The 25,134-nt window shown below is 35.4% G+C and overlaps 2 protein-coding genes across 4 annotated transcripts in view; one reads left to right on the forward strand and one right to left on the reverse strand.

Moving 5' to 3' along the window:
• The window catches only part of Frmd5 (FERM domain containing), a 36,414-nt gene extending 16,463 nt beyond the window's left edge, over window positions 1–19,951 (reverse strand). For both annotated transcript variants that reach the window (XM_085485831.1, XM_029311633.2), the window contains exons 1-5: window positions 19,523–19,951; window positions 8,742–8,846; window positions 5,659–5,701; window positions 2,698–2,874; window positions 578–789 (exon numbers count right to left, since the gene is read on the reverse strand). In XM_085485831.1, the coding sequence (XP_085341957.1) occupies window positions 578–789; window positions 2,698–2,874; window positions 5,659–5,701; window positions 8,742–8,846; window positions 19,523–19,618 (633 nt within the window). In that variant the 5' untranslated portion in view covers window positions 19,619–19,951. The remainder of the gene's footprint in view (window positions 1–577; window positions 790–2,697; window positions 2,875–5,658; window positions 5,702–8,741; window positions 8,847–19,522) is intronic.
• Window positions 19,952–21,166: 1,215 nt separating this feature from the next.
• The window catches only part of LOC114938045 (uncharacterized), a 30,127-nt gene continuing 26,159 nt past the window's right edge, over window positions 21,167–25,134 (forward strand). For both annotated transcript variants that reach the window (XM_085485832.1, XM_029311776.2), the window contains exons 1-2: window positions 21,167–21,300; window positions 21,721–21,772. In XM_085485832.1, the coding sequence (XP_085341958.1) occupies window positions 21,231–21,300; window positions 21,721–21,772 (122 nt within the window). In that variant the 5' untranslated portion in view covers window positions 21,167–21,230. The remainder of the gene's footprint in view (window positions 21,301–21,720; window positions 21,773–25,134) is intronic.

The raw sequence follows: 25,134 nt of genomic DNA on the forward strand, positions 1-25,134 counted from the left end.
ATTTCAAAAATAAATTTTAAATCGAGAATCTTACATTAAACAAAAAATGAAAGATGTTTTTCGATGCATCAATGCAAATGAAGCCTTGCTTTGAATATTCGAAATTTACATTGGATTGGATGACACGTGAACGTTATTCATTAAGGTTCATGTAAAAAGAGTCACTTGAAGTTGGTCGAAAAAGTGTCGTCTAGGGCTTCGTCAAAGAACAATATCCGTACGTCGCTAATATATTTAATTGTATCGCCGGAAATAAAGAGGAGCGTCATTAGCATCAAGAAAAAGAACGAGAGAATGTGAACTCGCCAGATTTGGTCACGCTATCAACCCGTTAAATTTGTTCCTGGACATTTCTCGTCCACATTGTTGTTGGTCACGACTATCCCTAAAATCTACGAGACAATATTCGGCCTGTTTTCCTGGATTATCCTTCTTCAAGTTCAAAAGTATCGAGTTTCACGAATTTTTTTCTATTTTACGCTAATTGTAAATTGAAGTAGAAATAAAAAAACGACTCGAACTTTCAAATTGAAAATTCTTCAACGCTAGAACATGCAAAGGCAAGAAAAATGATTACCTTGACCGGATGTGGATCGACCGCGTACGTGTCCAATTGCGAGGCTATCCTAAGGAAATAATTTTCCGCCTGTTCCGGTGTGAAGCCTTTCAGCTGACCCTGATGTAGATCCATCGCCTTTTCCTCGATCGTCGGTGTCTGCGTCTTCAGCAATTTGTGCTCGGAGATATAATTCCCTTCGTGAATCTCGGGATCGTATTCTCCCAGTTCGCCTGAAAGAAAGAGAAAGATAGAGAAAAGTTCCGTTCCGTTAGCCGCGGGAAAAATAACGTCGATCGTTATAAAATTATCAACCGCGCCGTTTCTCTTCTCTCGCGTGTACTTTCAATTTATCTGCTTTTTTTATTTTGATCAATCAACGTCTCGAAAGACTGTAATTGTATAAATCGTGGACTTCTTAAATCTAAAAACACTTTTCGCGCATTTGACGATTTTGTGGCAAGAAAGTAGACGTTTTACGAGCACAATTATCGAGTACACTGACGATGGACAGTTCGAAAAATGAGCGGCACTCATCGCGAGCATTATTCAACCGCAACAGGGCGTGGACGGGAGAATAAATCGCTTCGAGATTGAGAAGCGATCGCTGCTCGAACCGGATGTCAAAGATAAACGACGAGAGAAGTGCAAACAATTCCTCCTCTTGCTCTCTCTATCTATCTTTCTCTCTCTCTCTCTCATCAATCGATAAGAGAGCCCGCGTAAGAACCATTTATTTAATAAAAAGTATGAGATCTGCATGAAAAGCAGCGGCCTATCTAGAGAGAGAAAGCCCATCGATCGTATTCGATTATACAAAAAAGTGAGTAAAAACCGCTATCGTCAAGGTCAGCAAAAAGATCGGGAGCGAAAAATGAGTGAGTTTTTGTCGTCGAAGAGAGTCACGATATGCGCCAGGGGTTCGTTGAAAGGTGAACGGTCTAAGAATTGACGGTCGACGACCCAAGTTTTAATACGACGAGTCACGATCGGTGGAAAATGCTGGATTTCTCAATAATGAGATCGCGAGAGAAGCAAAAGGTTGAATATCTTACTTATGTAAAAGAGAAAGAGAGCATCGACTCCTGGGAGTCTTCGGAGCTAGCTTCGATCGCAATCTAAGATTCCATAAATAGACTCTTGCATTTTTCTTTGTTACAAAGTACGCAGTAAAACTAAATTTAACAATGTATATACAAATATTATATAAATCAAAGACGAGATTATTGTAATTTTATCAAAATTAAATGTACGATTCGATAAAATAACTCGCTCTAAACGTGATTGATTCGTTGAACGTGAAAAAAATAAAGGCAATTAACATTTTACCGGGATGCTACTGGACAAGATCAATAGACGATCAACTATGGTCGGGTGGGTGATAAACGATGACCGTGATAGGTCACTGGAAAAGGAAATCCTGAATTATGGGATTTCCGAAGTCGAGATAAAGGAATAAATTGACCGACCGAACGTATGAAATGGAGAGAAGTTGAAACTCCACGAGCATCGCAGCCGACAAACGTCATACATTATTTATTGCTTGCGAATCCAATACTAGTAGATATTTACGCGATATTTATCGTTTATCGAAAAATTTTTATTCGCGAATTCATGAATTTATTTGATCCGAATGCTTTTCTAATTAGCAAGGAAATTTATCTTTTTCAAATTCGCATATAAATCCTTGATAAACATCTTTGGCAAGTAGAGAACCAAGTATTTCAGACGTACATTGAAAATAAATCGAGGAAATAAATCTATAAAGATCTCTTTTTTTTTTTTTGCTTTTAGAGATATAAACGATTCAACTTGTTCGGATAAAGATCTTATGCCCTATCTACACTTAAGGATGATCCTACTTGTGGCTTATTCCAGTGAGTAGTATAGACGATCAAAAACCATACTGAAGTTGGTTTGCAACCGTACACCAATCGAAACATATAATTTACGATTGAAAACTAACTTCAGTATGATTTTAGATCGCTTATACTACTCACTGGAATAAGTAAGATTATCCTTAGGTGTAGATAAGACATCGGCAATTGAGTATCGCGAATTCTCGTGATGTTCGCTTCCTCCCTTTCATCGAAAGGAAGCGAAACGGTGTAAAATGGAAAATCAGCAAGATGCAAACTTACTTTGGACAATGCAGGCCACTAGCAGCGCTGCCTCGCCAGGAGTGCAACACAAACGTCCGTAAAGGAGGTCCCTCTTGAGCTGCTGGTAAACTTGATACCTGGTGATCTCCTCCTTCAACCGCAGAGGATCGGGCGGGTAGAATTTCACGCGAAAGCAAAGCAAAATCTCGTGCATGTCTGAAACAGTAGCGTGTCAGTAACTCGGTGAAAATCCGGACGTGTCTCTTTTTTTTTACATTTTACAGACCGGTATCTTCGCTTATGACGATGTACGTCTTACTACATGCGAGGAAAATGCAACGCTCGCGATGCAACTTCCGGTGCAAACTTTCCAGCGACTTCTCTACATAATTCGTGCTTATCGCGACATGTATTTCTTGTATAATTATAATTATCGCACAGAAAAATACGGTAAATATAAACACATGCTAATTTATGTCTCGAAACTGTTATCATCCTCTCTAGCTTGCGAAATACAATTTAGTGTATAATTTCAATTCTGCAATTATATATATGCTACATTCATAATATTTGCGGCAATTTATTTTTTTGACAGATTAATATATGGATCAATATTTTCTCTTGCTTCAGAGAACGAAATAATCGATAATATTATCAAATTAATGACAAAATTTCGCGCGCGTATAAATATGTATGTGTACGTATATCTGTCGAAAAGTGCAGCGTTTGCAAGCTTTTGTCTTGCGCGAATTCGTGTGATTATCACGTTACACGCGTCTCGTGAGAGAACAATTGAGCGCGGAATCGCGCGAACGTTAGCAAGTATGTATGTATTTCATATTAAACGTGGAGACCAAGTTGAAACACGCAAATGTACACGAACGCATCGCGATGCAAATCGGTCTTTACACTACGGCGATAATATAACGTTGCCGCCTCCATAGTGCAAGGTCGTGATCTTATTCGATATGCTATCATTATAGCTCGTTGCCTTCGACAGGCAACTATTCTCTATGTCTCTCTAGCGCTCGATTTCCCGCAAAACGTATGCAAATATCAAATAAATCGAATCAGACTGCATATTTAATCGCGAGCGTCCGACTTTGCGATGTATCACTCAAAGCTGCAAATGTGTTTATAGCATTTCTAAATTAGACGTCACGGAAATATCGACGTTGGATACCATTCGAGGTATCAAGATCAACAGGTACGCGCGACAAAGATCGCTCATTCACGGTCCACAAATATTCCTCAGCCTTCCGGATTTACACACACATGCAGTATCCCGATTCTTCGGATTCGGGGTCTATTCAAAATTCCATCGCGAAGAAAAATTCTCCCTCTCCGTTCGATCCCTCGTAATCTCTCTCCCGTATGTGCGAGAGCTGGAACATCCCCTTTCCCACGCGGGATTTGCTCTCTATTCGGACCGAGATCGTCCGCTTTTCGAGTCGAAAAAAGGGAAGGAAAGGAGAAAAAGAAATTTCCAACGCTCTCTTCTCGGACGCAGAGAGTCCCAGGTTTGCTCCAGGTTGACGAGAATAGGCCAGTAGGTCGTTTGAAACTTTCATACGACATCGACTCGACCGTAATTGAGTGCGGGAGGCAAAGAGGCAACGACGATCGAAGCCTCGGTCGCAGCTGTTCGTTGCGATACCTGCGTTCTATGCGACATGGTATTGCTATACGGCCATCGACTATAAGATTAACTCCTTTGCAGTGTAGCAAAAATGAGAGTTTTATGCCACTGTGTGTGCAAAAAAGTTTCTTCAATTTCCGTAATCATTTTCGTAGGTTTTTAAGGTCGCTGAATCCGAATATGATATTCGAATTTTGAATTTCAAAATTCAAAATGGCGGATCCAAAATATTGATATATACCTACTGATATAATATTTTTGGTAAAATTTACATAATATATTTTTAAGTGATTTTTTTTTTTTTAGTAAAGTTTGATCTGCCATGTAGGAATAACAAAATTCAGATATATTTTGATTTAGCGACTTTCATAATTTTTTATATACTCATATTTATAATAATCCAACCATTTTTCAAATTTGATCCGCCACATTGTAGCCGCCATTTTGAAATTCTATTATATTCGGATTCAGCGACCTAAAAAAACATCCATAACATCAAGTTTCATACAAATCGCAAAAAGATAAATCGGTTTTTTTAGATGTGCATATACAGGATGTATCTAAATATGTATAAGTGCAATAAATTTTAGGAGATAATTCTTTGTTAAAAATTAAGGGAGATTTCTTATATAAACATATACTCTTACATCCACTTAAGTTACACTTTTCTAAAGAGGAAGCAGGTAAAAATTAAATTTTTATTTTTTTTAATATTAATAAATATCCTTTTTATTAGTAAAAAATATCCACTAAGTTTCATTTTCTTAATTTGTCTGAATAAATTTGAGAAAAAAAACTTAATTTTTACTCCCATCTTTAGAAAAGCGTAATTTCTCAGAGAGGGATATTAGAGCTTTATTATATAAGAAACCCCTCCAATTTTCGACAAAGAATCTCTTCAAATTTTTCGCATTTATTTATATACACCCTGTATACGCTGAAGGGATTAAGGAGGGATCTCCGCGAAGGGATTAAGGAGGAATTCACCCTCTCAAATCCCATTCAAGGATCCCCGTCGTCGTCAGCTCGAAATTGCCGCGAGCGTAATAAGTAATAAGACGTTGGCGACGAACGTTGATTTGTGTCTACCTCCGCAAATTACGAGCACATCCGTTGCTGTCGTTAATTACGTATCGAGCTGGCAGCAGGTATACATCGAGAATAAAATAACTACCCGAGCAATTCGTCCCCGACAAGGAAAAACGGTTTTATACGCGCTTCTCCTCGTAAACGAGCAAATTATGGAGAGCGATAAAGTTTCCGGAGAGAAAGGCAAGAATTTTATCTGCGAGAAAAATAGTATGACAAATAAAAATCCTGGCTTTATATCGAAAGACTGTGCAATTTCGAGTGATACCAACCTTTCACTTGCTTGATCGCTGTTTTCGCTAGGTCCAACCAATGCTGCAAAAAAAAGAAAGATATTTGAATATATAATATAGATACAACAGATAAATATTGTATATAGTATAGTAAATTCACAAGAGAATTTTAAATATATTATGCCGTTATGTGTTATGTGTAAAATTATCTGTTAAAAATACCTAATTATTTATTCATTTGCAAATTATCGAGCAATTATCTTAGCGAGTAGCGTAAATGTTCGTATTTAAATACACACGTACATTTATTCCCTCCAATTATGTATAAATTTGAAATGCTTTAATTAATTGTTATCTCGCCCTCTGCTTATTTATATTCCGCATCGTTAAACTAACGTATTATGACAGAGCAGATCCGCGCATAAATATTATGGGAGAAAAAACACAGTTCGAAACACAAAGTTTGTAAAACGAGGTTTCGCTGATACTATCGCATAGCAATCCGCATTTGTGTGCGTGAGAAGATATTTACCGTTGAAAATTACAATCGTGGTTACAGTTACACATCTGTTCTAATATCATTCAGCAAGCTCGTTAAAAGTGACCGTGACGTTGACCGTATCTAAACTAACACAATAAGAGCCGCACGTGGTTGACAAAGCTAACGTTATTATATTCTTAATATGGACACAAGTTGTGCACTAGCTAGCTTTGCTTCGAGCAATTATGCAGGGTGTATCTAAATAAGTACGAAAAATTTTAGGAGATGATTCTTTGTTGAAAATTAAAGAGGGTTTCTTATATAAACATATACTCTTATATCCCTGCCTAAAGAGTTACCAACACTTTTCTAAAAAGGGAGGTAAAAATTAAATTTTTATTTTTTTCAAATTTAATTTCACACAAATTAAGAAATGAAACTTGGTGGATATCTTCTACTAATAAAAAGGATATTTATTAATATTTTTTGTATCCTTATAAGAAGATGACACTAACCCCTTTTAATTTTTAGTATACATATGTTTATATTATAAAATATATAATAAGTTTATATAAGAAAATCATAAGAAATGAATTTTCGATAAAGAATCATCTTTTAAAATGTTTCACACTAATTTAGAAATATCCTGTAGACATAGATCTAACATCGATACAATATTATATTGGCGTGAATCAACGCGAATATATCGAAGATCGAGCATCAAAGTAAATCGCATCGAGTAAATATTGGGTTCTTCCAAACTATGCGAGGGGATAAAAGAGGATCGAATAGCTTTCTTGTATCTCTTTGAACTCCTCCGTCGTTCTATCGGCCATCTTTAGAAAATGAATAGAGAGGAGATTCGGTGGGCTCCATTCAAGGGTAATATTACGGTCGATATTATATACGCACGCGATATAATTTATCATCCCCTCGAAAGATTTGTAGCTCTTTCATCTCGGTTATCCCGTTATTCCAACGAGATTGTTCCAGAAATTCCGAAAGCTCGATAAAAATTCTCTTACAGTTCTCCCTTTAAAGATCATCCGCGCGCTTATTTCGAACTCCGACTGCGAGAGCCGAAGAAATAACGGAAGCTGCATCCCGAGGATGGGGTGCGGCTGCTTTAATTTTTGAAGACTCGATGGAACATCCGCGAATGTCCAGGAGGACGTTATCGATTTTTCCTTAAAAGAAGCCTTAAAAGAAAAACGACGATTTGGCAAAACGCAGCGTATGCTGACAATGAGATTGCGAGATTTCTTTTTGTTGCAAAGAGTAAAAATAAAATCCAATTTAAAGTTTTGTCTTTCCCGATATTTCTCCAACGACTGCGTATGTACTTCGCTATTCAAAATGTCAGTTTCATTACGGAAAAACATGCAAAAATTGTTAATGCCGCAATTTGTACGCGAAAAGGATAATGGTTGTCATTGTCTAATGAAGGATTCTCGTTAATAATTCCCTTTTCCAAATCATCGGGGTTGAAATAAAATTAAACTTTTGCGGATTCAATTTCCGGAACCGAAATTAAGATTAACTGTTTTTTCGTCACAGCACATTCGTTCGTTCACTTGGATTTAAATCAAAATGTATGTTTGTTTGAAGCAGGCATAACTAATTCTTCAAGAAAATCAATAAAGCAAATATAGATAAATACGGAAATTTTGCTTAATAAAATTATGATTTTTCACTATAACTTAAAGTGCAGCGAAAAAGAATAAATATTTATTTTAAATAATGTGATCTGTATATATATATTATTTATAGTGTGTATGCAAAAGAAAGATATAACTTTTGCATGTAAAATGTCGTTATCAATTTCAATTTCGCGATATCATTAATCTAACTTTAAAAATAGATATTCATCGACATTTGCAAAAGTTATGCATATTCAAATGCAATCGCGTTTTCCGATACATCTGCAGGTTTTCCTGATGATCGAAGTAAATTAAATTTATGCTCTTTGACTCTTTAAAATCGAGAATCTCTTTTAATGCATTGCACGGTTGCATCAAACGAAATATAATTTCGAAAGAATCTTCTTTTCAAATAAAATTGATAACGATTTTATTGAACAATAAATAAGACCGCTTTACTCTTATTTCGTTATCTGTATTACAAAGTTGTCAACAAAAACGTTGTTCTCGAAGATATAGAAAAAGTTTGAAGAAATGAATTTAGAACGTTACAAGATAAACGGAAAGGGACAAATAATGGCCATTATTGTACACGTGTTTGTAAACGAATGTATTACGTTGAATCGTCGGTATTTCAAGGCGCGTCTATTTTTAAGTCCTCCAGAATTACACGATGACCTAAGAATAACGATTACCAGCATCAAGTGCAGCGGCACGCCAGGTCACGACAGGTGTCGGTGGGTCGATTTTAATTGCACGACACGGAGATCTTTTACGCGACACACGTCTATTTTCCGAAACAATATTTCGAGAGACGGACAAGCGTGAATTAAACAAGCAGATTTATGCGCAGAGAAAAATTGCACTTTGGCTCGCTTTGGCTCGCTTTGGCGGAAAAATCCAAGCAAGTGACATTTTGCAAGAAAATTCAAGTATATATATGCAAGTTTTGAGAAAACTATTGTGTGTCATCTATATACTGATATAGTGAATGCACTCACCCTTTCCCTCTCTTTATCGACGTAGCGGAGCCCGAAATAGTCCATCTCCAAAATGTTGAGCTGCTTGCAGACATATTCGAGGATGTATCGTCCCTTTTCCTGTGGCTGTAACAAAAAGAAACGAATTGTCAATATTAACTTTGCGTTAGCTTTTAATTTAAAAAAAACAGCGGTAATAAAAAATAAATTGGCATACTATTGATACTAGAGGTTTACATTTAAGGATACTTTAACACAGACATTTCCCGCTCTATGTATATATAATGATGTTTTCACTGTAAATATTCATTGGACGATAAAATCACGCGACTAAAAGATATCAAAGAATTTTAATACACCTTGTAGAAACGCGAGATAGGCGCGGGTAAATATTTTCACAAACCAGTTTTATTAATTATTTCTAGAAAAGTATGAAAAACAAGGAAACACCATTTTTGATGGCGTCTAATCGTTATGCAAATGCGTTGCATTCTAGTGCAACTTCTTTTTTGTCGCAACTCTCGAGCGAAGGAGAAACGAGTAGCGAGCAGAGCGCGTGAAACACCGGAAGTCCGATAAAAGACGGTTGACTTCCGGCTGCACGGCAAATCTCGCACTGGCGAGTATCTGAAATGCTAGTCTATACGTGTGTATATGCATTTATATTTCTATATGCATCTTTGCGGGTACAAACAATTCTCATGCGTTAAAATTAAATATTCTCTCTCGTATTTCTCTCAAAAAGCTTACGCGGAAAGAAACAGAGCTGAAATTAATACGCAGTAGTGTAATGCGAACTTTATAAAAGTATAATGCATAACTTGAATATATACATTTTTTATAAATGTTTTTCTCACTTTGATATAAAAAAATATATTTTATGCGAGCACCATTAAAGAAACCATAAGCTATAAATCAGGTTATATCGCGACTTATACTGCTTTTCTATCTTGTAAAAATGGGACACGTACTAGCGCGTATTTTTTGAAATACGTATTTTAACCGAGACTGGTTGGCTCTCTCTCTCAACAGTTTTGAATGACGTTAATTCACTCTTTATGATTTTTCTCAAATGCGTTAACTTTTCGCAAAATGAATTTTTTAATATAATACCCAGTCCTTTAAAACAGATGTAATATACGAATACTTTATGAGAAAACGAGCAATTATTAAAAAGAGCGCTATTGATCCATATCATATAGTAATGCATGCTAATATTAGCAAACACTTTGCATGATTATGATCGACAGAGAACAAACTTAAAAAACATATAATAATTCGTATAATATAGGTGTTAATGTGCAGCGCCAGCGTGTCGCCGATATATAGTATGATGTAACAAAAAGGCAGCCGAGATAACATGATTTCCGACACGTGCGTGTTATGCATGACGGAAGATTATGTACGACGGAAGATTATGTAAACAACGGCGACTTAGTCGTAACCTTTGTGGTGAACGACAATAAGTAATGTTCCGACGAACTGAATGGCAACTTCATTAAAGCATAATAGTTTCGTAATTATTGGCTGGAATATTATTAGTCGTATAGATGCAAAGTCAGCGGTAAACAATCAACAACGAAAATGAGAGAGTGCTGTTTTTTAATTCGTCTTTACGTAATCTATGCAAGATATATTTTCGGCATAACAATATTATTATATTTTGCATTTTATAGAGAAGTCGCTGCTTCGGAAGAAAAGTTTGAAGAAAAAAAAAATAAAAAACGTATTTTTAATATTTATGATTTGTTCTATATATACATGGGCGTCCGCAAGATTTTTTTTCCAGAGAAAGGACATAATTAAAATTTTGTTTATTCTTTGTTCTTTCTTAATTAAAAAGAAAATTTTTTATTTTTTTTTTAAATATTAAATATGCAAATAAATTCCAGTGTTTATTAAAAAAAGAGAGCAAATGCTTATTTTTTTTACTGATATTCCAAGGGGGACAAAGACGAGCGTCCACAGAATTTTTTCCAGGAGAGAGAGCATAGTTAACTTTTTTTTATATCTTAATCTTTTTAAATTTAATTTCTTGTTATTTTTTAATTTTCATTTTTTTTATATTAAACATGCAAATAAATAAATTCCAGTGTTTATGCAAAAGGAGAGCAAATGCTTATTCTTTTTACTGATTCCAAACGAAGGATAATGCCCTCTCTCGCTCCCTTTCCATGTATACAGTTGGTTAACTCGAAATAACAAAGTTTACGCTGCAATGCAGAGTCGTAAACGTATACAGCATTATCGAACGCAAAAAAAAAAGAAGAAAAAAAAAAACAAAAGGATCTGCGAACGCAAATTTTTCGCGAGCCGTATGCTGAATGAACTAATACTATAAGGGCGCGGCACCGAAATGTCACGTCCTGAAATAACTCTCGTATCGAGAATCAAATTGAATATTTCAGCGGTCGGGCGCGTAACATTCACGAGACTGGTGCGGCCGTAAAGTGGGCTGAAAATGCAAACCCGAAGGAGGATCCGGAAAATAAGAAAAGGCTCTCGGCGAGAGGTCGGTCGTTTGTATGGCCACGTCGTCTTTCTCGCAGAAGGAGGCGAATGCATCCCCGGCATGTTAAGCGCGCGCTGGTCCTCGCGTGCTCCCGTCAAAAAGCACACGAGGCACGCGACTTCGCTTCTCCGTCTCCTTCGCTCGAGCAGTTGCCAACGTTTCGCAAAGTGTATCCAAACTGGAGAGAGAACTCCTCCGTATATGTGTATATGCGTTATATATTAATAGAAACGACTCTCTTACCTCCGGCCCTTTGCGAGTAATTTACTCCCACGTAAGATTGACTGACGGCCGACACGAACAAGTTGCTAGTAAGTAATACGTATACAGATATAATCGCGAGTAATACAGACGTAATCGTTGACGAGGACGCAAACGAGGATCGCGGGAAATGCACAGCTTCCGGAATAATTACGCGAAAGAAAAATTAATTAGAATTTTACCGAGAAAATGCAAATACGTGTTATTGGAAAAACAAGCGACGAATTAACGTTAATAAAATTCACGTGTGATACAATTATTGTATTTTGTAAGATATAATATTTCTGCAATAATTATATAATATTAAAACGTACCAAATACAGCTTCACAAAAGCAACAGAATTGTGCTTTTTCAAATTTTATATAAATTATTCTTCCTCCTTTATTTAACTAAACAGTTGGATAATCAATATATTGCAAGTTTATAATCATCAAATAAATCAATTATATATAATTAATTTATTTTATGATACATACATGTAAAATATATGATGTATACATATAAAAAATTGTAAAATGACATAAACAACGAAACGATGAAAAAAAGAATCAAAGTTTAAGCATTATATCTTATCGATCAAATTATCGATATAATATTAAAATAATAGCGAATGCAGCTTCACAAGAGCAACAGAATTGTTTTTTTTCAAATTTTATATAAATTATTCTTCATCCTTTTTATTTAACTAAACAGTTGGATAATAAATATATTGCAATTTTATAATTATGAAATCAATCCATTGTATCAAAATCGCAATAAAAATGTCAACGGAACGATGAAAAAAAACCAAAGTCTAAGCATTGTATTTTATCGATATAATATTAAAATACTACCAAATATAACTTCACATGAGCAACAGTATTGCTCTTTGAAAATTTTATATAAATTATTCTTCCTCCTTTATTTAACTAAACAGTTGAATAATAAATAAATTGCAAATTTATGATCATAAAATCAATCAATTATACATATATAAAAATCGCAAAATGACATGAACAAAGAAACGATGAAAAAAAGAATCGAAGTCTAAGCATTATTATATATATATATCTTATCGATAAAATTATTGATAAAAATAATAAAATAATAAATGATAGATGACTACGCTAAAACACATGTAAAAGGAACAGGGTCAAATGTACAAGAATTAGTATTCCTCTATATATATCTTGTGTGACGTTGCTTTGAACTGAACTAACATAAGTAGAATCGTCCGTCCCTGACGCGTGCCAGTAGTTCAAGACCGAATGAGTCGGCCGTCAGTCCTCAACGCGGTGGATCTCTCTTTCAGCTTTTCGTTCATTTTCTCCAGCGATAACGCAATTGATAACGCGCAACCTGATTTAATTTATTATAATTTATGATAATGTTAATTTATCTCATCAATTAATGTATCCGGTTCAATTGACAACGCAATACTATATATGCGGAAAATGGAACATTTCGATTGATACGAACTATATATACACTGAAAAAACTGACTAAATTAATATATATTTAGTTCAATACTGCCAAATGAATCATTTATTTGAAACAAATAAGTATTTATTTGTTTTGAAAAGGATTTTCTTATATCAAATCAATATTTTTCATATCAAATCAATATTATTAATTTCAAATAAATGATTCATTTGGCAGTATTGAAATAAATATGTATTCGAATTAAATACATTTTTTTTTTCAGTGTACTATATATTAATCAAAGGCGAATGTGAGAAACTTGATCAACGGAAATCTGTCCGTTAAAAATTTTGGATTTAATTAAATTTGTAAAATTAAATGCACACAGTTGCGTATATATATCAAATAAACCTCTTCCGAATGTTTGATAATTAATTTACGATAAACCGATATGAGAGTGATTAAATGGTTAATTAAAGCTATATGAATAATAAACGAGTGCGAAATCGAAATCGTATAATGCAGGCTATATCAATCTCGGTGCGCGCATAAATGAAACTTGTATAGAAATTTAACCAGATGTTTCGACCAAGAATTTGCATACATTGGCTGGAAATATACAAAGCAGTGTCAAGGAACGAGATAATCGATATCGAGCAATATCGAGGCGTCAGCATACCGTATATTTGCGGGTCCGGTCAGCGATTTTAATGTATTATAAACGTGTAAAGCTATGAGGAAAAAGAGTACGAACACCGGCTTATTGACCTTGCACCTTCGTCGCGAAGAGTGTCATGTAAAAAAAAAAAATTATAAAATAACAGAACGGAAAAAATACAAAGACCAGAAACTTCTCACAGAGCATTTATCAATATCTCTTTCGAATAATGAATGAGAGAATATAATGTACACGTCAATGCGTAGTTTCCACTGTACAAAGAGCGTATTTTAAGATCGTTTGAGAACGGCGAGAGGCATACTTTAAATTTCTCGCAAAGCTAATTCAAACAGCACGTCAAACTTTCCAAGTTTGACTTTCATAGTTTGTGTGTCTTTCGTATAAATGTTGTAAAGACGCATAAAAAGGAAAAAAATAATCTAAATGTAGATATAACATGCGTAGATGCATATATTCTGTTGAAACATTTTTTGTCGCGTATAATTTGCATTTAAGATTATTCAAAAAATTAACGTATTCTTAAAAATTAACATTATAAAAATTTAATTTATTATGATTTATTAAATATATTTTAATTTATTATAATTTATGATAATGTTAATTTATCTCATCAATTTTTGTATATCCGGTTCAATTTTATGTATCAATCTAATTAATTTTATTTCAGTTGTATATATTTGCTCATCACCACGTATGTAAATGGATCATTTAAATTTATTTTACCTTATTTAATTTGGCATTTAAGCTAACATATTACCTTTAATTTAATTCTCCAGTTTCTACATGCATCGATCTATAAGAAGTATTCATTCGTAATTAGCTTTTATTTCTGAACTAGAAAGAGAGAGACAGAGAGAAAAAATAAACTTATAAAAGCCTCCACAAGTTATAAGTTTAAAAGTCGATCAACAATTGCCGCGTCATTGTCGGGGGAAAAGAGTTTTCTTGCATTTGTAATAATTTAACTGTCTCCACGACGTAGATATACATACCTACAAATATATATATATATGTATATACGTCGACAGGGAACGGTAAGACCTATAAGAGAGAATGTCTATCATTGATTATAACCTACTGACCCTGTACCTTAAAGCACGATGGCTCTTATGGACACCATTATTTCCAAGATCTGTTGAACTTGAGCGAATATAATATGTTAAAATATCGTCTCGCGACGATTTCATTGTTTTAAAATAAAATATTCTAACTCTATTCGAGCGTTGAAAGATCGATCGAATCGCACAAATAAACCGATCGCGCGTAGGTAGAGTGTTACATCTATTATTTATATGCGATTAAAATTGCGCGATTACGCAAAGTCTTAAAGGGATCCTAAACGCCGTCCTGTTTTATCGATGAAACATCATTTTTGCGCACCCTTTTCTTTTTATTGATTCAATATAGAATCATCCCCGGTAAAAATTTTTTTATATATAATTATATATAAATTATAAGAGTTCATATATAATCATGTCAAATTATATATTTATATATATAAAAAAATACTCATTTATTATTATATATAATTATAGATAAAAAGCACTTTTATCTAATTATGTATGGACATATTTCATAGGTATATAATTTTATATTATTACATATAACAAATTTTTTACCGGTTCATTTTTGCGCACCCTTTTCTTTTTCTTGGTTGAATAGAATAATAAATGCTTCTTTACGATTAAAATATATATATATATATATATATAAAGCGCGAACATATTGATTTTCTGTTGAATAACACAAATTTTTAATTTTTTAATTAAAAAAATTTTTTAACATAAATTCGGTAGGTTCGCGGTTTGTTTCTATATATGCACTTTAATCATGGAATTAAAACATTTATTATTCTATTCAACTAATAAAAAAAAGGGTGCGTAAAAATGATGTATTATTGATAAAACGCAGGATGGCGTTTAGGATTCTATTAAGAATTAAACTGTACTTGATGTACGAAAATTAAAGCAAAGCCGCGTTATGTCAAGCGGACGACGCCTGTCCACGAGATTGTCCTGTTAATCCACGAATTTCCATTCCGCAGTCGAATCTGGTATATATCTCTCCGTCTTTATTTACGACCGCACATGCCAACATTTACCTTGGCACGCGACACAATGTTGCCGTTTGACGCGACTCACGATTGTAAGACGAGAATGGAGGCGCTCCAAGAGGGTTAAGGATTATTGTCACATTCAAGGAGTGAGATTCAACATCGCGAAGAATTTTCAAGATGCTCTCCGATGCTGTCGTCCGTTATAATACGTCGTTTAATAGCAAATATTGTGCCAAATGGACCACCGTAATACAGTGGGAACGAATAATACCGGATGACCCAGAATTTTCGCCTGTAAATCGGATTAATATGCGGCTTCCATCGCGAATATAGCGACAAAGAGATCGCCAATAAACTTTAATTTCTCGCAAAATTGCAATTGTTTATCTCCATTTTCCGATAAATTACACATCGCGCTAATCTTTTTTTTCTGGTCACTGTTTCTGAATATCTGATATAAAAATCACTTTGAGATTTACCACCGCTTGTGCGAGTAAATAAAAATGAGAAATAAATATACAGAAGAACAAATCAAAATATTTAAAAAAACAGACTTTTGTAAAAGATATTTATTCCAATATTTCAGTTTTTATTTTCCTCAAACTGCAACAATCACATAACGCATTTTAATCGGTTTGAATTGTACGTGTTTTCTTTTTAAGTTTACTGCATTTTTTACAATGTTAAATAAAAATACAGAAAAGAATGGAAAAAATAAAAGATTTTAAAGCGTATGTAATAGCAAAATAGAAAATGATCGAAAATGTTTTCTTCGCGATTATGTTATCTGCCATTGATTTTATAGATATCTTTAATCGCGAATACTCGATTCTTTTGCGATCTTTTCTTCGATATTCAGAATTTAAATCTAAATCAACGATTCTACCTCGCATTTTGCCTCGTGTTGTCTGTCAATTAGTGTTGTGCTTAAATTATTTTAAAATTATCTAGATATAAGCAGGTAAAATCACATAGTGATTCATTTAGGTCACTTCCAGATAATATTATTTTTAAAATTACTTATAAGTATATAGTATAAAAACAGTTATAAAAAAATGTAAATTATCAAAGGAATATAAAAATATATTCACACTTTTCTTTGTGTAAATTTGTATCTTAAGTATTTTTATGTACTATGACTCTAAAGCAAATTATTTAAACATTATTCTAGACAATTTCGTAAAGATAATACTTTTTTCATCTCAAAAGCAGATACATATTCTTATTATCTATATAAAAATAAGATGACGGCAAAATTGTATCTAGATGATCATCTATATAATTTTATTTCGATAACAGTAAACACTGCGCTGCCAATTATTTCGATGCAGTACCCGCATCGTATATCGTTCGATTGAAACACGCATCCCCCTATATTTTCCGCGACCACAAAGAGCACATCATTATCGCATGCGTTTAATGAAGGGGAACAAACCGATCCCGATCACGTTGGGTTGACCGCGACCGAATAATTCGGAGATGATCCAGAGATCCCGCGAAGCGAATATCTGCGTATGACCTGGCTTGCCTCATCGAAATAAAATTTAATTGACGTTAATTTCGCGCGAAAGAAGAGATGGTAAACAGGTTGCGAGACGCAACAAAATAACGCGAAACTTTGGAAATGATATCAATTTATCGAGAAATATACTCTTCTCTTTCTTTCACCCTCTCTTTCTCTTTCTCTCTCTACTTGCGTAACGACTGACCGCGATAGCGATTGCTCAATATACGCGGAATGTATAGGTCTCTCGAGGTTGCAGGTTGTATGTGTTAAATGAAATTATAAAATTCAGAAAGTGTCTCTCTCGTGCGGACGAAAAATAACGTGTGACATTTCCAAGTTTAACTCGACAATTAAAGAGTAATTAAAATCGAATCGAGAGACCTTTCTATTTAACGATGTGTGTATAAGACCTGAGAAACGTCGATGGCGCGCAAACACACACGATTCGAGAGGGAGAGATAACATTTTTGACAGGACACAAACCGCCCGCGACGATGACGATCGGAATCAGGCGAATTCTTCCGCGAATCGATCCGAGCGAGAGACGCTTCGGTCGGAGACGCCGCGCGGCTACCTGCGACCAAACGTCAAACGGATCCGCGGACGCGGTTCGACCCCCGAGTTCAGCGGTGCTCAACTCGCGTCCCTCGCGAGGCCGCGAGCCGGATGAGAAATGTCAACGGCACGTGGAAAAGAGACGCGAGCAAATAACAAACAGTCGTGTCTCCAAATCATTTGTAGTTTTATTCTCTTTTTATTTATTCGTTTGTTTAACGGGAAATAAGTCCCTTTAGTATATACAATTCAGAAAAATATACAACTGAATAAATAATTTAAAAAATTCAAAATGAATAAAATAATCAAATATCGTATAATCCATATTAATGAGAAAATTCTATTTTTTTCAATAAACGCATCAATCGGAACGTAAACGTGGAACAAACAAATATACAGAGTATTTCTAAAACTGTGTCAGAGATTTTAAGGGCGTATTCTATAGGAATCAAAATAAGAAAAGAGTTCCTATAAACATATATGGGTACAAAAATGATTTTCCTCAATCAAAAAATGGATTATAATGGATAACTCTCGGAAATTTTTTTACAGATCGATTGAAATTTTGCATAATAATTAGTATATGTATAGTGAATACTTGATTTTTTAAATATGATTTTGACAATTTAGTCCGGTTTTGAGAAGGAGAAATAGAGGGTGCTAATTTTCATTTTTAGACCCATGTTTATAGGAACTGTTTTTCTTTAAACCCCTAGAATAGTTTTAGAAATACTATACGTAAACGTGCAAAACAGATGTGTAAAATAGTGCAAATTGTAAAAATATACCAGAATATTTGTATTTTTAAAGATAATATACCTCGTTTTACGAGTCTAACTGACACATTTGGTAAACTTCTCTTAAAAAAAATGTACGTCTCTTTTGACACGTGTCATTTCGCATCTGCGAATGATGCAATAATCATCGTGACATCATCGTATGTTGTATGGGAGAAAAAGCTGCATAAGAGTGTCGTACATATTAATTCGACTCGCTTTCCCTTGCTCAAACTAGTTTTTTTTTCTCTTTTCAGATTAATCCAAAAAAATTTTTTAAATGTTTTAAAAAGCGATATATGTATATATCCAAAATATGTCCTCAATATATGATTAATTTAGTCGGCCTAAAGTTACTATAGCACTACGAACGTATACTATTGATTATATAATAATCTGTTGGACTCATCAATAATTCATTAATACGCCAGGCACTTGCAAAAGTTTCATAATTTTCTATCATTAGACGTATGGTCAAAAAAGACTTATGTCATTTAATCATTAAGCAGATATATTATTCAAATATGACAAATAAGAAATTAAATGCAAAGATAATTTGACAAATGACTTTGGCGATCATATGATTAATCGCAAAAGTCATTGTGTAAAATTAGTTTTAATTAAAAATATATAAAACTATAAACACATCAGCAAAATCTGCTGATTGGAGCAAATAGTGGTATCGTCGAGATCTGCCGGAATCGCAATTGCATTGTTGCGGTGCATTGTGCGATGAGATCTCGTTTAAAACATTATTTTTGTCCGATATACAGGGATGAATAAAATCGGAGCAATTATATCGTATGAATGAAGGGACTTTCGGATCCTACCCATTCGAGACTTCCGACTTCCGACACTCCTGCGAGTGACAGTGCGCGCGAGAGGCGAAGCCGAGGAGAAGAGGGATAAGTCGCGAGGATAGCGAGAAAGTATCCGGACGTATCCTCGCGTGCGAGAACAGGAGGAGGAACGCGTCGAGCAACGGAAGCGGAACGGAACGGAGCGGAATGGAGCGCGAACGCGAGGCGGCAGCGCTCTCCTCTTTTCTTCTCACCTGAAAGTCGCAGTAGATGATCTCGTTGTCGTCAAACAGTCGAATAGTGGCGCGATGCACCACCGTAACGTCGCTCTTGCTGCCGAACTTCAACATTTCTGTCCTCAAGTCGCCACCCAAATTATCCCTCCGGCCTTCATCGTCCCTTCCACCACAGCACCACACACTGCCCGTTTATTAATCGCGACACGCGCCACCGTCGTCGTCGTCGTCGACGCCGGTCGTCGTCGTCGTCGTCGTCGTCGTGGTCGACGTCGTCGTCGTTGTCGTCGTCGACGTCGTCGTCGTCGTCGTCGTTGGCGTCGTCGTCGTTACCGCCGCTGACGCGCGACCGTACTCCGATTTATTAATCGACGAGCTGACACGGCACGGTGCGACCGCACGGTTGCACAGCGGTGAACGACGACACATCACCGTGGCGGAAGAACGCGAAGCTGTCTGTCAACCAGCACATCCCCACTGGTGCGCCGCCGCCGCGGCCGCTGTGCGACGCTGCCACGTCTACCACGGCCGGCGCGGCGCCGTTGCCGCGTCCTTTACGTCACGAACTGTCATGGCGCTGTCAGACGCGCCGAATTTCGATTCGCCAGCGCTCCTGCTCTCCGCGCCTCGGGAAGCAATATATATGCATATTTTACGTTTAGGTTATTGTAGTATAGTGTACACAATTTAACTAACATGTTCCGCAAATTCGGTATAGTGTCGTAAACATCGAATTATGCGAGGGAGTATAATACACAAAGTTCACACGAAATGAATTACTCATTTCTTTTGCTAGTATATGTAATTGTTTTTATAATTGAAATTTACTATAAAAATAAATAATTATAAAGAAATATCAGCATAATTCACAAGCATATGCAATTTTTTTAATAGAGGGCGATATTTGTCAGATTGTCAGTCTATTATATTTGTTACATCACTCGTAGATAAAACAGATAATGTAGATAAAGTAGATATCATTATCAACAGCAAGTTGGATTCGACCATTTTTTTATTACAATAATGGCTATATTATATACAGATTGAAAAGTTCTTTTTGCCATACCTCCCTAATTTGTTAATATTAATTTTTTAATTAATATTAGAATTACATTTTCAGATAAAAAATAAACAATTTTTTAATTACATTTTTTATCGGCCTTTAAAAAATTATTTTCGTTTTTTTTACATAAAATTATAGTGTTCATAGTTCGTTAATTATTATTATACATACTATCGGATTCTGACATCGATAATAGGATGTAAGCAAAATTATTTAATTAATAGTTTTTGTTCCATTTTTATTAGTTTTACTCTATAGGATCAACGATGTATTTTTTTAATTTGCAAAGACTTTTTAAAATAATTTCTTTCAAATGTAAATTCTTTTTTCTATTTAAATATATAGATCGGTAGGTTCCGGTTTTGTTTGTAAATATATATATATATATATATACTTTAATTGTGAAAAGCATATTCAATAAAAATAAAGATAAGAAAAGGATGCAGAAGATCCCTTTAATTCGGTCGCCGGTACCCTTTAATCGATCGCGCCGTCTCTGCTCGGTTAGCCCGATCGCCGCAAAGGTTCGCGTGGCAGCACTCTCTATCGGCTTTCTTTGAGAGGGGGGAGAACTCTTTAACGCGGGTGGGGACGAGCCCGAGGGCGTCGGACAAAGGTTGGCCGCGTCGAGCGGCCGGCCGGCGGCGCATTCACCACTCAAACATGGCAGCGGCTACTAGCGTTGTCGTGCTCGACAGGGGCAACAACACCACCTGCACCATCAATTTACACGGTGTGTGTGCGCGTGCATGTGTGCGTGCGTGCGTGTGTGTGTATGTGGGTCCGCGCGCGAATCTGCTTCCCCGTACGTCGATTTACCGAGAAACAGGAATCGTGATCGAGATGAATGAATCCGCCGCTGCTAAACGTCAACGCGTCACCGAGGTCTCGCCGAGAGGTTTGTGCGCCCGGAAAAAAGTCGCGCTTCTCCCGACGCGACGCGACGCGACGCTCCGAGATGCTCCGGAACGTTTACGTTTTCGCGCGCGCGTGTGTGTATGTGTGTGGCTGCGTGTGTGAGTGCGCACCTCCGAACGCGGTTCCCCGAGCAACGGTGCGGTGCGGCATCTCACACGCGCGGGATATGCGATCCCTCTTCACGTGTCATCGTCGGCGAGATCGAAATTCTGATTCTTGATTTTCCATTTTGCAGGAGCCACCGTGGTGTCTTGGCGGGTGAATAATCAGGAACAGCTGTTCGTTAGGTGAGTCTCGTATATTTTTCTTCCTCGCGTCGCTGCGAATTTTGACACGCGAAACCGGCCCGCAGGTTCTCGCGATCGTTTTTCACTTGACAACAGTAACGCGATATCGAACGAATGAGGAAGAGAGAGATTAATCTTTTTCTCTTTTTCTCGTTGTCTGATTTAAATTTTAAATGGTTTCGCGCATTTTCACGCGCAATTATTTTGTTACACATTTTGTGAAAATAATATTGCTAATTTTTTTTGAAAAAGGGGAACAATTTTAAAAACGATACAAGGTTCGCTATGCGAGCTTGATTAAAGTGTTTACTAACAAATTTCGTAACTGTTGTCAGAGGTTGAAAATAAATTTATAATACACTCTAAATATTCACAATCTGATATATAAATATTCATGTACATATGTCGAAAATTAAATATAATGTATTTTATATGTGAACATATGATCCATCATTTAAATATTTATGAAATCACGTTTTAAAATGCTGCAGATCTTTTATGAATCTCGCTGTATATAGGTCGTAAGATGCGTTGAAGTAAACGTTGACGCAAGTTGTATAAGGTTATGCGCGAGGTTACGCATCTTAGATGAGATAGAATGCATTGATCGCACATTATTATAATTATTGACAGAGCATTACATAAGCGATCTGCCGCAAAACAAAAAAAAATAATAGATTAATGACGGTGATAAACACCGAGTTGTGAAGCAAGATATAAAATTGGCGAAACTTTCGATTTAAAGATTTTATCTAAAAAATCAAATATACTTTTAATAATATATTAGAATGTTGGAGCAAAATTCGAATTTGAAAAATATACTTAATTCGAAATATCAAGAATAAGCGAGATATTCTTTGCTTTATAATTTAAGTTTTATTTTGCAAATATTACCTTATTATTACACGGAGAGAATTTTCTCTCAGTTAGAATTCACTCTGAAAATCATGGTATATAAGAATTTCTCTGATTAATATTTACCACAATAAAAAATATTAATATGTAAAATTAATCGATTATATTTTGTATTTTATTGTGGTAGACATTAATATTTTTATTGTAAATATTAATCAAAGAAACTCTTGTAAAATTCTTCCAATATTATCATAATTTCAGGATAAATTCTAAGAGAAAATTCTATCTGTGTATAGATGAGATGAAAAAGCCTTTAATGATAAATGAGAAAATTATCATATATTTGCAAAATTATTTTGAAGAATACAGGTTTGATAAAAAAAGTATCTTCAGAGAGAAACGTGTTGATTTGTATCGTCATAATTCATTTTCGAGATGCAAGACAATCTGTGCTACACATCAGCCGCGAAGCATTCTCCGTGAATGACACTTTCTGAATGAGAACAAAGTCTACTCGCGTGCTAAACCCGCACATTGAATTGCCTAAGAAATTGCTTCGAGTCAACTGGAAAGGAAAAATAACCGTCGAGTATATACACGATTAAAGTATCGTGCATGAGATTTGCGGCAATTATATGTACCCAGCAAACACCAATATATAATTGTTACATTGCTATAATAAAACGGAATATAACAGGTAATATAACGTGTACGTTACATGTAACATCCATGTTAGTTGTAATTTCTCACTTATAGATGTAACATTTTAATATAACATATATTACATTGTAGTTATATTGTAATTATATATCAAATAGCACATTGATGTATTGATAAGTCAGTGCTATCTTGGGATATAATGACAATATAACTACAATGTAATATAAAAAATGTTACATCTATGAGTGGGAAATTACAACTAACATATACGTTACATGTAACATGCTTAAGTATATAACATTTATATATTGTGTTTGCTGGGTATATACACACCGCGGGCTTGCATTTATCATTAATCCTCTACAATGTACGAGGGATCTCGCTACAGAAATAATCAAGCCAATAATAAAATGGATTATAATTTTTACAGATGTAGATCAGTGTTCAAAATCTATTTCGCTTGCGCTGACTCATAGAAAAAAAAAACTTTACCTCTGTACGTGACCGGTCCACCAAGGTTCTCGCCGCGAAATATACCGAAACGCGATTCCAATCAGACGAAAGGCAAACCGGATTCACTCGATTACCGCTTTCTCGATGATGAGCTTTCTTTCGTCCAATTTAATTGTACATAGAATTTGTCTGCATCCCGGAGTGTGAATTTTGGCTTTTTTCTGCCTTTTCTTCTGAATATGTTGAAGCGTGTAATCGTTCTTTGACAATCTTCGGATTACAAGCGAATTTTGCGCACCCAACATTGAAGATTCTATTACACTCAGTGTTTACTGTTATCTAAATAAAATTATATAGATGATCATCTAATGAAAAAATATAGATAATAATATATATTATCTATATATCTGCACCTTAAATAAAAAAATGATCTTTAATAAATTATCTAGAATAATGTTCAGATAATTAGCTTTAGAGTCGTAGTACGTAAATATATTTGAGACAAAAATTTACAAATAAAAGTATGAATATATTTTTATTTTTATAATAACTGTGTTTATACATGATTTTAAAAATAATATTATCTGGAAGTTACCTAGATGAGTCTATATAATTTTATCTAGATACATTTAAATTCAAAATCTTATCCAAGATAATTTTACATATTCTCATCTCATCTTTATCTAGATAATTTAAAAATTATCCACGTTTAACTTTGATTACATTATTATTATTCTTCGAGAAATGACGCGCGCGTGGAAAGTTGCATTGACTTTGATCGTTTGCATAATATTTTTATAATCTTCTTGGGAGATCGAGCGTTCTTCGCGACAGTATGACGCGTAATAGCGCGCGAGAAGGAAGAAGAAACACACGGGAGAAGAGAGAAGGTGTGTGCGCGCGCGCGCACACCTGCCGAGAAAGAACCGCGTAAAAGCGCGGTGCCCGTGACGATCGCTTTAAAAGCGGCAGCAGCCCGAGAGCAGACGATGAAAAAACTGACGGAGCGAAGGCAAGGGCGCTCTCTGGACCAGTACATACCTTATACACGGGGTTCAGGGCCCCTCGTCGTCGCTTGCTTGCCAGTCATCGGTCCTTCCGACTGTAAAGCCGCTGTCGAGACTGGGTTTTGTAATAAAGAGACCCGCGGGACTCTCCCTCTCTTTCTCTCTATTCGCGGAGCACCGATGAAAAATTGACTTTTAACGCGTCAACAATCGGCGAACCAAACCCTCTTTCGAAATCAACTTCAACATTTTTTTTCCGCCAAATATATTTTCCTCGATAACTTGTGTCATTTTTTTTTATTCACGAAAGGAAAGTATGATATTATATAGTTTCTCTCGTATATTACCTGGTCGAAAATTTCCGTCTGCGAATATAATCGCGAGTCA

The sequence above is a fragment of the Nylanderia fulva genome, unplaced genomic scaffold (genome assembly GCF_048542155.1).
Source record: "Nylanderia fulva isolate GAGA-0341 unplaced genomic scaffold, ASM4854215v1 Scaffold4, whole genome shotgun sequence".
Lineage (NCBI taxonomy): Eukaryota > Metazoa > Arthropoda > Insecta > Hymenoptera > Formicidae > Nylanderia > Nylanderia fulva.